Genomic DNA, 18,111 nt, shown 5'->3' with positions numbered 1-18,111 from the left:
GAACTCCTTTTCTTGTTAAAAGTCTGTTAACTAATTATTCTTTGTGTGATGTGAGAATGGTAAGGGACATTAAATTGTGATCCCTGAATGATAAGATGTTTTGTGATACAAATCAGTTTTCCCTTTCTGCTCCCTAGTATAGCAAAGGGTAACTTGTGTAATCGTTCTTTTGGCTCCTGTTTAATTTTGGCATAATTTTTAAGGTATTGCGATCGGGTTACGAACCAAATACTGTGCCTTTCAGCACATACTACAGGTGCAAGTAGATTCCGAAGTACTTATTTCTTTTGGGACGTTCGATTAACTTCTAGAAACTAGTGGAACATTTTGAAAACTTTTAGTATATAACATCCTATATGTGTTCCAATATTCCAAATTTATACAGTTCACATTTTCTCATATACCAAGCAGTGTAAATATTTCGAATGTTCTTCAATCCAGCATAGAAGATCTTAAAACGAATTTCAAACAATGTCTACTAAGGTAGTTATGAATTCGTTTACCTTTAAAAACTATATTTAATTCCTTGCACTAATAAGTAGTCATATATAAATTTGATTTGGACCAAGAATTTGAGATAATTTTAAAGTGTTTAACAATAAGTTAGAACTAATTTGTTATTTTACGTAGTGAGGAAGTTTTTTTTTTATAATTCACCCCTGTTTTTCATCCCCCTGCAGTAATAGTTATTCTCATCAAAAATTAATTCAGCCAACATTATAATTCATGTTTAGGATTTTAACAATTAATTTTATCGGATTTGACAGTATACTTACTAAAGGAGATTTTCCCCCCCTTCTACCGTTGTTATTTCCACCCCTTGCATAAATGGTTGGTCGTATCAAAATTTATTTTAGACAATTTTTAGAATATTCGAAATAAACAAGAACGGAGTTGATAGTATGGAAGACAAAATTTTAGATAATATTAATGAGGTTAACAAAAAATTCAAACGGATTTGATTGTGTGCCTACTAAGGGAGTTTTAAATTATTTTGTCCTCCAACCCATGTTTATTCCACCCCTCACAGTTATGTTTGATCGTATCAAAACATGTAATTATGGCTATAACGAGATACTGTAACTTCATACGGATGAGATAATTGTCATACTAAGGCTACTATCGCAATTTTTCAGTTTTTTAAAATTCTTCCCAATTTCCACTCATTTTGGTCGGATTTTGCCCATTAACGAACTCGACCGAGATTATATAAATAAATAATATATATATAAACACACTTTTGAGTTGAAGATAGTTTTGGGGTTATGTACCATGAAACGAAAAAATTATGTACAATTGTGAATCCACCCTTATTACTAACGAGACTGGAACACAAGAAACTTGAAACGTTAGCACGAGTGAAGAACAAAGTGATTGGGCACACGATATTTTGGCACACTTTATAAATCTTTCTTGTAATTAAGACAATCTTTCTGCAACCCATAAGTCTTGTCTTCATTACAGGTACTTTATGTCTGACATGGCAACTCTGTGAACACACAACATGGCATTAATCAAGGGCTTTAATACGGGCGGTCAAAACGTCCTTACCCATACGCTGGGGCGTGACTCGAAACTAGGAGTGTTCTCAAGACAGCAAGGCACACTGTTAAAAACAAACTAAACTAACAAGAATATTAAGTGTCCGAGATACCATTTAAAAGATATTTGAAACCAAGGGCAAATATGAATAATTAAAGCTTAAGTGTCTCAACTAACATTAGATTATTATATTGGCAACACAATCCAAAGTAAATATATTATTACTGCCAACTATACATGAAACAACGAGGCTGATAACATTAAAATATAAAAAAAGGCTATTATATAATTGGTACCGTTAAAAATTGTAAAACGTCTGCCGAAATGCAGATTCAATATTATTTGTAATAGTTATCAGAATTCACATGCATCCGCGAAATTGCGGAGAGAATATTACAGTCTTACAAAAAGCTGGTTTTCTGGGCGGGGACCATGCCTTGGATGCGCGTGTCAGCAGTTGTGGAAATAATCCCCCACCGATGAGCAAGGGCGTAGTGTTCGCTCGTATTAAGGCCCTTGTATTTATGCCACGTTGTTGTGCGTTCACAGTGTTGCCTTGTCAGACATGAAGTACCTGTAATGAAGACGAGACTTAACGGGTTGCGGAACTTGATGCAGTCTGAGCTCGCCTTTTCTCGCCAGTACGTAATGTAACTCGTTTCCACTGGTGTACTACTTCCCACCCCGACTCACTCGGGTCTCCAACCTCAAGGCTAACCACTAGGTGTGGCACTCGTTCCGCGGCGTCCAGGGAGCAGTGTCTAGACCGCGACCCCAACAGCACCCCACGGGCTCGTTCAGACAAGTCGTGACACGTCCAGCTCCGATGGCGAAGGCGTCATCCGGCAACGACCGCTGCAACTCGTGGTTCACCGCAAGGCAGTTCGAGGCCAAAACACTAGCTGTTCCACACATTGGAGACTCGTTCGTTCGCGGACTCCACTCGCTTCTTTGCTTCTCGTCCGTCTCCAGTAGCCCGGCGTATCTGCATTACATCTGCCGGCGTTGCTACTTATTCACAACTCCTACCCGGGAAAAAAAAATATTCCCACCACCGCAGGAAAAATGTTAGTGTCAGTTTAACCGCGGGTGTACTCAGACTTCCTTGTCTTCTTGTCTTCGTACCCTATGTCCTAGCTGCCGCCACTACGCACTTCTGTTTTCTCACTCGCTTTCTTGAACGCTCAGCACCGAATACTTCAGACCGACTCTCAATTACCACTCGGCTGTCAACCGTTTTATTCAATCTTGACAAGTTAAGACCAGAGTCTAGTGCATTTATATAAAAAAAAATGCGTGGCTCACCGGATTGCAACTTCCAACTCATCTTAGCGATTCCTGGGCGCAGCTTTGCGGTGTGGCTTTGCCTTATCGGTTGTCCCTCGTTGTGCTTTTCTCTCTCCCTCTCTCTCTCTTTCTCTCTCTCCCTATCTCTCTGATTGAAGGGGGAGTATTCATAACCAATTGTCCAACGAGAAGCCTAAGATGTTCATTAAGTTCTGTCCCTGCCCGAACACGCCGGAATATTCACCTTCGGCCAACCTCGGGATTTGTTTTATTTTTGCGCAGAAAAAATGAATTCAAATATTATAAGTGGTCGGTTAGGTTAGCTACATTAAAACACTTTAAAACACCATGCACGGTGAGTTAGGTTAGTATAGCTACATTAAAATAAACAGAGAAATATAAATAAACCCGAGGTTGGCCGAAGGTGAATATTCGGGCGTGTTCGGGCAGGGACAAAACTTGATGAACATCTTAGGCTTCCCTTGTCCAACGGCCCAAACGGCCGACAACTCTCCAGTCGTCCCTAGCTGCTAGTGGAGGAAAAACATGGCGGACTTCCGACGATGACCGATGACCTCCGAAGTCAGCCCGAAGCACTAACCCGCGCGGATGTACAGCGCGCGGCGTCACGGGTGTTGCGGGCGGTATCACAGTAGAAATTAGGCGCAGAGATCTTAAGCACTCGCGGGTACATGAGTACCAGCTTTGAATATATATACTGTATAGAAGTCGCGAGTGGATAGGATTTACTCTACGTTTTTCAGAAGCGCATGATGAGCAGCTTGGGAACTTCACCGCTGCAGTGCGCTGCCGTAACGCCCTGTATCGTCTTAGTTGTTATTTACACGTTAGAGCGCAGCGCTGTCGCCCGCTGTCATTCCCCGCACCCCCCACCCATCATTCACTGCAGCTCAAGGTTTTCCAGCAGGAGGGGGAAGGGGTGTTTGAAGAGTTCGACACTTGTCCGCTAGGGACCACCACAAGTCGATGCCCTAGAGATGGTGGCGATTGCGGCGGTGAATTAACCAACTACCTCAAAACCGTATTAGAAATTTTAACCTGGGCTGGCGACTTCTATACAGTATATACATTCAAAGGTACCAGTTGCAAATTATTTCTGGAAGTCACGCCATGGTAACGCTACGAAAGGTAGTCGTTCTTCGAAATCGTCCTAAGAACCACTTTTAAAATAAAATTTTCAGCAAGGGGAGAGTAGTATATAATAGTTCCTCCGAGGACAGGCTGCAGGCTGTGTATTGTGGATGGGTTCAATGACCGAGTGCTCTGACGTCACAGTGGCCGTCTTGGATGACCTTGACTTTGACCCCGGCGGCCATCTTGGATCCGCCATATTGATTTCTAGAACTTACCGCCATCTATCACCACACCCCCTTATGTTGCAATTCTCGTTACGATAAAAGTCCAAGGTTAAAGGTCATAGTCAATGTCAAAGGTCAAGGTCAGGTTTCAATGACGTCAGAGCAATCGGCCATTGAATCCATTCACAATCCACAGCCTGCAGTCTGTCCTCGGAGGAACTATTATACACTACTGGGGAGCTTTCGCCAGTTAGTTAATATTGTTTGAATCTGTTATATAATTTTGTGGTTACCGAACAAATCTCATGGTCGCCCTACGCACGACGAGAAGACTGCGTGCCGGGCCACAGCCTTGCGCTTAGAGGCGATGCCAGGCCAGAAGCACCAGCGAGCGTCGCACTTATCATCCCGCCTCACAAACAAAAATACACCTCTGGCTAGGTGGACTCCTTGGAATGTCTCCCACTGTCGGGTGCCGTGTATTCAGAACGCCGCGAGAATAACTACTGCAACTGCTGCCCCGATTACAAGTTGGGATTGTGTACGTCAGATAACTGAAGTGACATAATGCGGATGCCTAAATTAATGTTATCCTACAGTGAACTGTTAACTGTGTATGTAAGATATTCTAGTAGTATCTGAGAATCTTTGCACTTGCAGTGTTCGACTCGTCGGCCAAATTTCCCGACAGCATCACGTCCGGCGCGATTTACCATCTGGGCAACTTCGACGCGTGTCTGGACGTCGACAATGGGAACGGCATTCGAGGTCGCTATTGTCTGGCCAGGGTCCAGTTCCAGCCGAAAAACCCGGTCGTCGGGGCAGGATCAGCTTGGGACAAGCTCAAGGTAACTCGAGTGGTTCATCTTAGAAGGAAAAGGGGAGCACAGCAATCCGTGTAGCGGTCTGTATGTCTGTGATGTTCGGTGTCACTAGTTTGAGCTGAACTAGTTTGAGTGAATATGTGTAGGTAACCATATTTTAAAACGTTTATTTGATTAAGAATAAAAAAAATCTTGCCAGATTACGCGGGATTATATTGTTAACAGCTTGAATCGAGCGCAATTATTATGTTTTTCTGTGGGTGTCTACTGGGATAATTCTTCAATTGTATGCTTAGGTAACACCAAACTATAATTCTGCAATAGCATTCGCATGCACAAAACAAATCAATTCATGCATTGATCTTAGATCTCGGTACACAGCATTTGGTAGGAGAAATTTCGTGAATGTAACGGAAGTCGCATGGAATGGAACGTTGCTGCCATCTGCAGCGGATGGCGTGAACTAAAGTTCACAATCCAAAGGAAAACTTTATATTATTAACTATTTGATGAATTTTAACAAGATTGGTAGTGTTTCAATGTAATTCCTTATCGAAAATTGGGTTTCAAAGCCAGGGTATACTATTTTTATCGAAGTATTTTTTCGCTTTTATTGGAGCCGTTTCGTTATATAGTTCAACATTTCTCTTTGCAAATCGAATGACTCGATAGTTGACGCAGCTGCTCCGGCAGCGAATTGTAGTGGCGGGTGCGGAAACTATGTTGGATTCGCGTCAAATACATTTAGTTGAAAACTCAATTTGCGTATATTTGGGCTCAGAACTATTTTGAAAAAATTGTAAGTTTAATTTCGTGTCTGGATTTAGTATTGTTTACACACTCGCCATTAGAATTCGCTGCCGGAGCAGCAGATCATTCGATTTGCTGATTGAAATGATAAAACTACGTAACGAAACGAATCCGATAAAAAGGGCGAAATACTTGAAACAATTCTGAACCACGGATTTGTACCTGATTTTCCGACAGTGAATTTTTCTTTCATTACTTCCCGTCTTGTTAAAAATTCATAAAACAGATGATACTATAAGGTTTTCCTTTGGCTTTGTGAACTTTGGTTTCGTGCCATCCGACACAGTCGTTGCAGTCAGTTACTTGTATGATGTGATTAGGGCCGGCGCGTCCATATAGGCGAACCAGGCAACCGCCTAGGGCGCCAAGTAGCTAGGGGCGGCGCAGCACGACACATAACAGCTGATATAATATGTTTAACGATTATTGAAAATAGATGAAAATGGATTTTTGTAACAGTTTGGAATGTTTATATTGATATAGGTAATTATTTAAAGTCCACGGTGACCTGTTTATGATTTGTAATAAGTAAAAAAGTAAAAAAAAAAAAACACAAGCCTGCTTACATTTGATTGTTGATGTATTTTGAGGCAAGGAAAAATTTTTTTTTGGGTGTCCGTTGGTGGGGGGGGGGGGGAATTAAGGTTTTTCGCCTAGGGCGCCTATTTACCTTGCACCGGCCCTGGATTTGATGCATAGGCGTGCCTACAGGGGGGGGGGGGGCAGGTGGGCCATGCCCCCCCCCCCCCCCCTAATGTAATCACTCAGATCGGGATTTTCTCTAATGCGTTCGTTAATATTCGTATATTCCTAGCACTGTGACACTCAAACTGTGTTTCAGTGTTGCAGCATGCTAATTAACAATATTTTAAAACATTTTATCGTTCTGGAAATACAGCCGCCTTAGTTTATTTAAAACATGAGGTCCCTTAAAATGGCCAAATAAAAAAAAATATATATATATAAGAGGTTTGTTAAATTTCTGTTGTCTGAATTGCTGTGTTTGCATTCACTAAAAAGAAGTTCATTTCAAGGTAGATCTGGACCAAGCTATTGGAAATTCGAGGGGGGGGGGGGGGGGGGGGGGGAAATGTGTAAGTACACTTTAAACATTGTCTATGGAAAAAAAAAACATTTTCAAGATTGTTAAAATTATATTGATATAAATATATAACTAGTAAACATATCTCATTGATACTGCACAAAAAAAAAATATCAAGTCAACGAGTGAATGTATTTAGGCTATTTAACATTCTAAATTCAGCTTCTGATTTAAAAAGTTAGCAGCCCCCCCCCCCCCCCCTCCCTAATGGAAATGTCTGGGCGCACCTATGATTGCCATGTCCTGTGATGGCAGGCGCCGAGCAGCAGGCTGCAGGTGCGGAGGGACGTGTTCCGCGCGGCCGTGTGCGTGCCTGCGGCGTGCGGCGCGCCGGGCACGGCCTCCTGGCTGCGCGCACTGCTCGCCGCGGCGCCGGAGCTGAACAGGCACGTGGAGGTCCAGGTGGCCGTGCCCGAGGCCGCCTGCTGCTCCCAGGAGGAGGTCGACACTGGCGTCCCAGCGCCCGCCGCCGCCTGGTGAGTCCAGGGCCCCCACACGGCCGGTGCTACCGTTGCCCACGGGTCTAGGGGCCTGCGAAAGGAAAGAAAAAAAAACTTAAAACATAAAAAAAAAAAGTAGACAATTTTAAATAAATAATAAAAAAAACAATTAAACAGTAAGGCCTAAATTTAGTTACCGATGAAATATTACACCAGAGTAATACTTATTATTCGGAATATGCTGTGCCTGTGCGTACAGAACGTGCATGAGTCTACAACTAACTGTGAGTAACAAAACCACCACCAATTGACGTGACACCATGCAGAACACTTACGCTCATTTATTTGCCATTATTCGAAATAAATTTACGTTGACAATCGAAACACTGGCATAAAACTAGTTTTAATGTGTTTTAAAAATAATTGTGAAAAGGTTAAAAGAGATATATATAACTAAAACAATGTACATAAAGGAAAAAAAAAACATTTATTTTATTTCTGTTAGAAAAAAAAAGGGGGTGGGGGGCATCATGACTTCTAGCAACGGGGCCCACAGAATGATGTGGGGGGTCTGGGTGAGTTTGGCTTAGTAACGAATGGCTTGTTTAATGAAACTAAAGGATTCAAAGGACACCTTTCAAATAAACGTAAGTCTGTAAATGCACGAAACTACACAGTCTTAATCTATTTTTTTTAATATTGCTTCCTATTAAAACACAATATATAGCACGGAGCGGGAGGGGGTGCTGTCTTCCCCCCCCCCCCCAACCAGGGCTCAGGAAGCGTTTTGCTCACGTGGCCGTTAAACAGGGTTGGTAAACGTAAACGTCAAGACTATGTTTCATGGAAAACATTTTCTGTACATATATTTTTTTAAGTTTTCTGCTTATAGTATGCACGTAGGCCAAACTGAAAACAGTGTAGAACATACAAGCACTCTGTCGGGAGATGACTTGTATCGGATAAAACCCACGCGCATAATCACCCTCTTGTGAATCCTACAGATTTGCGTCCATGGTCAGCTCCATCGAGCATTCCATCCCCCCTCCCCACCGTGTATCTTGGATTTCTCCTGCTTCACCACACCACCTATCCCATAGTGAGGTATTGTGATGTGACAGCTGTGGTCTGGGTTGGCACCAGTAGCTTCCCCTCAGACTTCATTACTGTCAGCCGACACAATGCTCACCCCGCTAACACCTGCTCGCGATTGAAGGTGAAAGTGCAGGCCACTGCCAGTTTCCTCCACACACAACTGAAAGTATGTTTACGGTCGTAGCCGCGGTGATTATGATGATGACATAATCACTAGTCCATCATCACCTGTGTTTTCGAACCATGTGCGTCTCTGCCTGAGGACAGGAGCAGATAGCAGTTCCCGAAACATCACTTGTTTCTGTTTTGGAAAACTATTGTGTTTGTTTCGTCTTTTCGTTTTGTCGTGTTTTTGTCTCGTTTCAACTGTTGTGCAGAATTTTTTTTGGGTACAATATTTTTGTGCTGTCATCATTTGTGGGGTTTTTTTTCGTTCTGTTAGTCCATTTTTCTTTGTTTTTCTTTGTTTGTTGACCATATTCCTGTTATGGAATATTATGTGGTGTTTATATCCTATTGACAACAGCAATTTTTTGCTTAATTTGTGTTTTTGTCTTTTGGGTTCTTTGTAGTTTTCTTCTACAGACATACATGTGCTTAGCAATGGCGTATGTCTAAAAGCTTACATCAAGTCATCAACTTTTGAATACCATCGTCGAAGTATCAGAGCAGAACGGTTCAGATGCAGCCAATGATTTTCACACGAAACATTATGTCTTGTAGAAACATTTCGAATAAGGTATTTTGATATCACGATGACTGGGGACTAGTATTTTTCAACGTTTTGAAGATTTCGTAAACAAATTTCACGTAAATTTGGCCGGTTCATTTGCATTACGTATGTTCGTCGAACTTTGTAATCTTTTTGGAAACTATTAATGTTTTCATGACTTGCTATTACAGCTCTTTGTCGGCTATGTAATTTCGGCAAAAGGACCCTTCATTGAAAAAACAACCTTGCAATAATCCACTGGCTAAATAATATTAATCTTCTAGGTTCACAGCAGACATGACTGTTATATATGCTTGAGTATATTAATCACCATTAACTACATATGTTTCTTACAGCAACCTAATAATGAAGCCTATATTCTTACAGGATTGCTGTCATCGTTCTGCTGTCGATAATAGCGTTGTCTACAGCTTACGACAACATGAGCCCTAAGCTTGATGTGCACAGTAAGTAAAACCACTGAATGTATCAACTTGCAAGTACAAATACCTACCTCTTGTGACCCATTTCACAAAAACAAGACAAACTGAATTTTTCAAAATTCAAACTATGATATGATGAGCACATTGTCTCCAATACATTGTAAAAAAAACGTATCTTGATCAAAGGTCTCCTCTTCCGGGCCATGGTTGAACGGACCCTAATAATTACTGTGTAGACCTTAAAGCATAATAGGCCGACGTATTCTAGGCGATGAACTGTTTTCGCACACAAGTAAACGCTAGTAAATAATGTTCGCAGGCTTTCATGGCCGTTGTCTGATGTAGCTTGGCTTCTGGGTTGTAGCCGCGTCCTTTGGCGAATAATTCACCAACGTTTCGGTCGACATTGCAGTCGCCATCATCAGGGAGCAGTTACCTACTCAACTGGTAACTGCTCCCTGATGATGGCGACTGCAATGTCGACCGAAAAGTTGGTGAATTATTCGCCAAAGGACGCCGCTACAACCCAGAAACCAAGCTACTTTGAACGCTAGTAAATTGTTATTACAGTGATTATATTTAGGCTATGTGTGTATGTGTGTGTGTGTAATCAGTAGCCGCATGAACTGATTTCTGGTTGAAGTATAGTTCAGGAACATACAGGGGCGCAACACCAGGGGGGGGAAGGGTATTTTGCCACCCCCCCCCCCCTTTCTGAAACATTGAAGTGGTAGAAAACAGGGGCAAAGAAAGTGCTGTGTAATCAATTTTTAGATAATAAAACTGCTTAAATAGGACCATTTTCCACCTTGAAATACAAATTTTTCCCCGGGCGAGGACCCCCGGACTCCCCACTTCAATAAGGGGGATCGATGATTCTTTAAAAAATGGTATATTCCCCCCCGCCCTTTGGAAATTGAGTTGTTGCGCCCCTGGACGTAGTGCACGCCCTGCCACCAGACGGGCAGGGAGGAAGAACAGGCGTGGGCTGGAGAACGAGCTTCTCGCTGACGCGCCACTGGGGGACGCTATCAGAGCCGCCCACGAGAGACGCGCACCTGCACCTCGCGTGCCTGGACGGGCTGCGCGTCGCGGCGCTGCTAGTCGTCGTGGTGGGGCACCGCGGCGCAGAGACCATGACCGGGCCCGTCCTCAACGGCGACGCCATAGAGCAGGTCAGGACACGTCCACGACAATCAGGACCCCAGCTAGCAGGAGGAGTGGGGGGGGGGGGGGGGGGGGCGCTAGTCCTTGGGATATGGTGTATTTTTATCATTTTTTAAGACGAATGGCGACTTGATGAAGTCATAAAAGAAAGTTCCAGTTTTAGTGTTGAACCACTTCTACGTTTTACCAAATTTTAAATCAATTTTCTTGAAATAAATACACCTAACTAAACACTTTTTTTTCTCTCTCCTGAGATTTAGATGATGGTTTTTGCTTGTTCTCGGGCGTGGCCCGTCTACTATTTCAATGTCCTCAATTGTTGTTCGACGTAAACTGATCGCTGTATTATGGTCCATGGGTGGTGTGGGCTATGGTCGGAATCTCCCTGGTCCAAATAAATTGGAAAACTTTAACATCTTTTTCCCCGTTATGTGTCATTTGGTAGCATAGAAGCAGATCACCAATGACATTTGCTGTTTCCGATTCCTGTTTCAAAACAGGGATAAGCAGAAGATAACGGCAAATGCTGTCGGGTTGCAACCGGCGCTTTTCGAAGGCCGAACACACAAATTCATTTTTGTATGTTTAATTATAACATTTAGTATAATTATAATTTTAACTGTTAGAGTAATTAATATTTTTTTGCCTTACCGAATAACTGAATTTTATTGAACTCCCACAGGATTCACTATTCCAAACATCTGCGTACTCATTATTTACAACTGATGAAAATACTAAACAAAATTAATAATAAAACTTAGTTTCGCGCTATAAATTTACTGCGCTCCAATGATATATTTTTATATATCAGTGGAATCTGACATCGGACATCACAATTTTAGACATGACAGTTTTTCGTGCGGCAATGTGACGTTATTCGCGTTAGGATAAGGTCATTGACCGCCCACATGTTCGGCCTTTTGTAGACGGGCCTATAAAGTAGTCACCAGAGCGCAGTAAATATAGAGCACACCAAATTAAAGGAAGCCTACAGTCAACAGGGATGAGAGTCACACCCAAACAGTTTCGAAGTTCTCCAAATTATTATTAATTATTAATCGTGAAAATGCACCTTTTTGTAAGGATTTATATATTTTACGGCCATAGAGTAATATTGCTAACCTTACCTAACTAATTTTTCATTTTAAATAAATATCTCAATTCTAGGTCCATAAATGGACGGTGTCGTCTCTCTACCATCATACTGCAGATGGCAAAGTGAAACCATCGCAGTATCATCTCGCGTTGTACGCTTCCCAGGGGTCCTACGCTGGCCTTTATTTTTTACTGATTCACCTTTTTCATGTAAAATTTTTGTCATTAAATTTTTGGCCCCTGTTCATTATCTAACGTTGACTTAATTTATTCAAATTTTAATAATTTTAAAACCAAGTTTTTGTTATTATTTATTTGTTATAATTTTAAAGTATTAATTAATAAAACCATTAAAGTTCCTAGTTAGTTTAAAAACTTAATTTTTTAAGGATTGTATTTTTAAAAATTTCCAGAGGAGATAACCCCCCCCCCCCCCAAATGTCCCTCTTCTAAGAGGACTATTGCATACCCAGAACCCTCGGTGACTCTTCTCCAAAACATTACACAGAACAACCTTTTCCGTACTTTTACAAAAGATTATTTTGGACTACAGTTGCCAAGAAATAGTTTGTAATGCCCCAAGAAGGATATTATACCATTTGTACAACTCATGGATCTGGTTATTTTCGCATAAATTAAACACGTTTTCGAGATAAAACTGAGTATTTCTCACCAAAATTGGTGTATAATTTTATATTTTAATTGACGTTTCATTCAAGCGTATAATTTTTTTAAACCATGCTGTATTGTGTTTTTTTATGCTTATTAATGTGCTCAGTTGATACTGAAATGCTCTTCAGTGAATTTTTAACTGTTGTAGGTACTAGGACAACTCAAAGAATAAATGCCCCGGGTAAAAATCCGAGACCTGTATTACTGCAAACAACATTGTTATAATATATACAAACAAATATTACATATCAATTAGATACATAAATCAGATTGCAGTCTTTCGCAGTCATTGCCTAATAAACTGTCCTCACTTTATAATTTTGTAGTGACACAGTTGTTTTCATGTAGATATACAAAGCTATATATAAAAATATATATATTTGTGTGTGTATAATTTTACACGTACAAAATTACAGTGCATGGTTCTAACCAGCCTCCGAACGCATCAACCCATCACGTCATATTATTTATTTTTTTTGTCATGTTCCCGTCCCGGAGTCACGCGCGCCTGTGTCGTTCCCAGCACTTCGAGAACTTCGGGCAGGCGCTCATCATGAACGGCCACCTGGTGGTCGACACGTTCTTCACCATCAGCGGCTACCTGCTGTGCTGGGCCTGCCTCAACGCCGGGCGTCGCGACGCCGGTCTCCTGCTCGCGTGCGCCAACCGCTACGTGAGGTGCGAGGGTCGCCTCCCCTACCGCCCCTCCCCAGGGGTCGCCTCCCCTACCGCCCCTCCCCAAGGGTCGCCTCCCCTACCGCCCCTCCCCAGGGGTCGCCTCCCCTACCGCCCCTCCCCAAGGGTCACCTCCCCTACCGCCCCTCCCCAGGGGTCACCTCCCCTACCGCCCCTCCCCAGGGGTCGCCTCCCCTACCGCCCCTCCCCAAGGGTCGCCTCCCCTACCGCCCCTCCCCAGGGGTCGCCTCCCCTACCGCCCCTCCCCAAGGGTCGCCTCCCCTACCGCCCCTCCCCAGGGGTCGCCTCCCCTACCGCCCCTCCCCAGGGGTCGCCTCCCCTACCGCCCCTCCCCAAGGGTCGCCTCCCCTACCGCCCCTCCCCAAGGGTCGCCTCCCCTACCGCCCCTCCCCAAGGGTCGCCTCCCCTACCGCCCCTCCCCAGGGGTCGCCTCCCCTACCGCCCCTCCCCAAGGGTCGCCTCCCCTACCGCCCCTCCCCAAGGGTCGCCTCCCCTACCGCCCCTCCCCAGGGGTCGCCTCCCCTACCGCCCCTCCCCAGGGGTCGCCTCCCCTACCGCCCCTCCCCAAGGGTCGCCTCCCCTACCGCCCCTCCCCAAGGGTCGCCTCCCCTACCGCCCCTCCCCAGGGGTCGCCTCCCCTACCGCCCCTCCCCAGGGGTCGCCTCCCCTACCGCCCCTCCCCAGGGGTCGCCTCCCCTACCGCCCCTCCACAGGGGTCGCCTCCCCTACCGCCCCTCCCCAAGGGTCGCCTCCCCTACCGCCCCTCCCCAGGGGTCGCCTCCCCTACCGCCGAACAGGAAAAAATAGGGGTTCGCACCACAACGCCGAAATGCCAAATTGACCACAACGCCGACAGCTAGAAAACTGCTGTGTACCACAACGCTGACAGCTAGAAAACTGCTGTGTACCACAACGCTGACAGCTAGAAAACTGCTGTGTACCACAACGCTGACAGCTAAAAAACTGCTGTGTACCACAACGCTGACAGCTAGAAAACTGCTGTGTACCACAACGCTGACAGCTAAAAAACTGCTGTGTACCACAACGCTGACAGCTAGAAAACTGCTGTGTACCACAACGCTGACAGCTAGAAAACTGCTGTGTACCACAACGCTGACAGCTAGAAAACTGCTGTGTACCACAACGCCGAAAAATGTCATTGCAGGACTGCCACAAAAGTTAGGTTAGGTTAGACTAGGTTACGTTAGACTAGGTATGGTTACACTAGGTTAGGTTAGACTAGGTTAGGTTAGACTAGGTTAGGTTAGACTAGGTTAGGTTAGGTTAGGATAGGCTAGGTTAAGTTAGGTTAGGTTATATTACGCTAGGTTAGGTTAGGTTAGGTTTGATTGTGGTATTTCGGCGTTAAGGTGCATCTAAGAAACACACACAAATTCATTCAGTTGTTATTTCGGAGTTGTGGTACACAGCAGTTTTCTAGCTGTCGGCGTTGGGGTCAATTTTGACATTCGGCGTTATGGTATTTCGGCGTTGTGGTAACGACCCGAAAAAATAGTGGGCGCGTGTGCTTACGTACGCGCATTAGTAGTTACACTTACATGACGTGGCAAAAAAAAAAAACTTTAATTTTGCATGCAAATGGTTAATAGAAATAAAAAATAAAAAGATCGATTGATATTATAAAAATGGTTGGGATATTTTACATTCAGTCAAATTTGAAGAAGAAAAAAACTAACTAAATAGTCAGTATAAAATATTGGTATAAACACGTGTTTGAAATTAATTATTTAATTTAATGAAATAATGAGATAAATTTCAATTAGTAATGAAAATAAAAATAGACTGATTATAAATTCTAATTTATTAAAAAAATAATGAAATAAGTTATTATTTATAACGAAAATAAATTATAGATACGGGAACATAGTGTCATTTATATAAATACACTTTAAAAAGTACATAAACACAATTGATATCACTAATATTCAAATAAATAAAATGTTTTAATAATATTGACCAGAATTCAATATCAATCACTAAATTATAAGATTTAAATGTGTATATATATAATTTTATTCTGATTTGCAGTAGAACTTTTCTTTTTTATCCTGTGAAAATGTCGTTGAATGGTGAACACGCATCGTAAAAATTCATTCTCATAATTAATTTTGTAAGACGCCTTAAGAAGTTTAACTTGAAGAAAAATATGTAATTTTCACTAACCAAAAGAAAGCAAACAGCGAGCAAAGTGCTTCATTCCCCCTACCCCTCTTACTCTTCAACGAGATGAAATTCTGCGTACCCTCTGGTGAACTGCCTTCACTTGGAACTTGTGTGACGTAAAAAAATATTTTGTAGCGATACACACTATTTTTTATATTTATATATTAAATACCTGGACGTGGGTATAATAAGTATATTAGTTTTAAAAATTATTCTTGTTTATTTCTATCTTAAGTACATGTTTAAAGTATTCGAACGATTCGAAGAAAAAGATACGCGGGCTGCCTATCCGCTCAGAGATGCCTCTGCATGATGCGCGGGCTGCCTATCCGCTAAGGGATGCCTCTGCATGATGCGTGTGCTGCCTATCCGCTCAGGGATACCTCTACATGATGCGTGTGCTGCCTATCCGCTCAGGGATGCCTCTGCAAGATGCGTGTGCTGCCTATCCGCTCAGGGATGCCTCTGCATGATGCGCGGGCTGCCTATCCGCTCAGGGATGCCTCTGCATGATGCACGGGCTGCCTATCCGCACAGGGATGCTTCTGCATGATGCGCGGGCTGCCTATCCGCTCAGGGATGCCTCAGCATGATGCGCGGGCTGCCTATCCGCTCAGGGATGCTTCTGCATGATGCACGGGCTGCCTATCCGCTCAGGGATGCCTCTGTATGATGCGCGGGCTGCCTATCCGCTCAGGGATGCCTCTACATGATGCGCGGGCTGCCTACCCGCTCAGAGTTTCCTCTGCATGATTCGCGGGCTGCCTATCCGCTCAGGGATGCCTCTGCATGATGCGCGGGCTGCCTATCCGCTCAGGGATGCCACTGCATGATGCGCGGGCTGCCTATCCGCTCAGGGATGCCTCTGCATGATGCGCGGGCTGCCTATCCGCTCATGGGATGCCTCTGCATGATGCGCGGGCTGCCTATCCGCTCAGGGATGCCTTTGCATGATGCGCGGGCTGCCTATCCGCTCAGGGATGCCTCTGCATGATGCGCGGGCTGCCTATCCGCTCAGGGATGCCTCTGCATGATTCGCGGGCTGCCTATCCGCTCAGGGATGCTTCTGCATGATGCGCGGGCTGCCTATCCGCTCAGGGATGCCTCTGCATGATGCGCGGGCTGCCTATCCGCTCAGGGATGCCTCTGCATGATGCGCAGGCTGCCTATCCGCTAAGGGATGCTTCTGCATGATGCGCGGGCTGCCTATCCGCTCAGGGATGCCTCTGCATGATGCGCGGGCTGCCTATCCGCTCAGGGATGCCTCTGCTTGATGCGCGGGCTGCCTATCCGCTCAGGGATGCCTCTGCATGATGCGCGGGCTGCCTATACGCTCAGGGATGCCTCTGCATGATGCGCGGGCTGCCTAACGCTCAGGGATGCCTCTGCATGATGCGCGGGCTGTTTATCCGCTCAGGGATGCCTCTGAATGATGCGCGGGCTGCCTATCCGCTCAGGGATGCTTCTGCATGATGCGCGGGCTGCCTATCCGCTCAGGGATGCCTCTGCATGATGCGCGGGCTGCCTATCCGCTCAGGGATGCCTCTGCATGATGCGAGGGCTGCCTATCCGCTCAGGGATGCCTCTGCATGAAGCGCGGGCTGCCTATCCGCTCAGGGATGCTTCTTCATGATGCGCGGGCTGCCTATCCGCTCAGGGATGCCTCTGCATGATGCGCGGGCTGCCTATCCACTCAGGGATGCGTCACGCTCCCGCTCACCTCTTCGGCATCCACAAGTCTCTGCAACTGGTAACTTAACGTGGTACTTGAATTAACACACGACATTTTTATAATTTTTAAATTAAATATATTTTTATTTGGTTTTGTGATAAAACGGGAATCGAGTTGTCAAATTACACTTGACGTGTCACATTTCATGAATGTGGATAGAGGTTTGCGTCCAACACTTTAGAGGCTTAAATTTGAGTTTATTTTTTTTTTAGGTAGGGTTAACCTTTTTCATAATTTTGTAAGATTTCGGAATTTTTGTGAATAAAAACGGGAAAATTTCCTTCAACACTTATTTTTCTCTCGAAATAGGTACATATTCAGTCAGTTTGAATATTTTTGAGTAACGTTTCAGGACCTTTTTGAAAATTCCGGCCGCCGTGCCGCCTTCAAATCCAATATGGCTGTCGGTGTTCCGCTCTCTCCACGCTCCGATCCTTATAATCTGCGTCAACAAACTCCACTATTTCTCGCTACCGTGAAATTCTGAAATAAATAAATATGTATTCTTAATTGATTATTTAATTTTTTTTTGTTTTATATCGTGCGTGTGTATGTGTGTGTTGTTGCTTTCAGACTCATTCCAGCACTGATGACAGTCGTGGCGTTTGAAGCATTCTTCTTGTTTAACTTGTACTCTGGGCCTTTGTGGAAGGAGAGCATTGGCAGCGAGGTGGAGAACTGTCGGAGCAACTGGTGGACGAACGCACTGCTCGTCAACAACTACGTTCACCAACAGTCACCCGTGAGAAAACAACGAATATATATATATATATATATATATATATATATATATATATATATATATAATTGGTTGTCTGTAAAGTCGGTTTACGGACGATAGTTTAACGTGACAACGTCATGACAAAACATTGATGAAATGATTGCATACTTTTATGAATAAAATTGAATCATTTTTATTTTGATAATAAAAAGAATAAATACTTGAAATTATACTAGTAATCAAATTTTTAAAATGCAAGAATAATTAACC

The 18,111-nt window shown here is 43.8% G+C and overlaps 1 protein-coding gene across 1 annotated transcript in view; it reads left to right on the top strand.

Annotated features, from left to right (window-relative positions):
• LOC134536446 (nose resistant to fluoxetine protein 6-like) overlaps window positions 1–18,111 on the top strand; it is a 50,084-nt gene that overhangs the window by 10,967 nt on the left and 21,006 nt on the right. The window contains exons 2-7 of the mRNA XM_063376161.1: window positions 4,809–4,996; window positions 7,140–7,360; window positions 9,519–9,598; window positions 10,535–10,749; window positions 13,032–13,186; window positions 17,694–17,862. Of these exons, the coding sequence (XP_063232231.1) occupies window positions 4,809–4,996; window positions 7,140–7,360; window positions 9,519–9,598; window positions 10,535–10,749; window positions 13,032–13,186; window positions 17,694–17,862 (1,028 nt within the window). The remainder of the gene's footprint in view (window positions 1–4,808; window positions 4,997–7,139; window positions 7,361–9,518; window positions 9,599–10,534; window positions 10,750–13,031; window positions 13,187–17,693; window positions 17,863–18,111) is intronic.

Source organism: Bacillus rossius, chromosome 11, assembly GCF_032445375.1.
Source record: "Bacillus rossius redtenbacheri isolate Brsri chromosome 11, Brsri_v3, whole genome shotgun sequence".
Taxonomy (NCBI): domain Eukaryota; kingdom Metazoa; phylum Arthropoda; class Insecta; order Phasmatodea; family Bacillidae; genus Bacillus; species Bacillus rossius.
The sequence above is the reverse complement of the archived record's forward strand: the minus strand, read 5'-3'. Positions and strand labels throughout refer to the sequence as shown.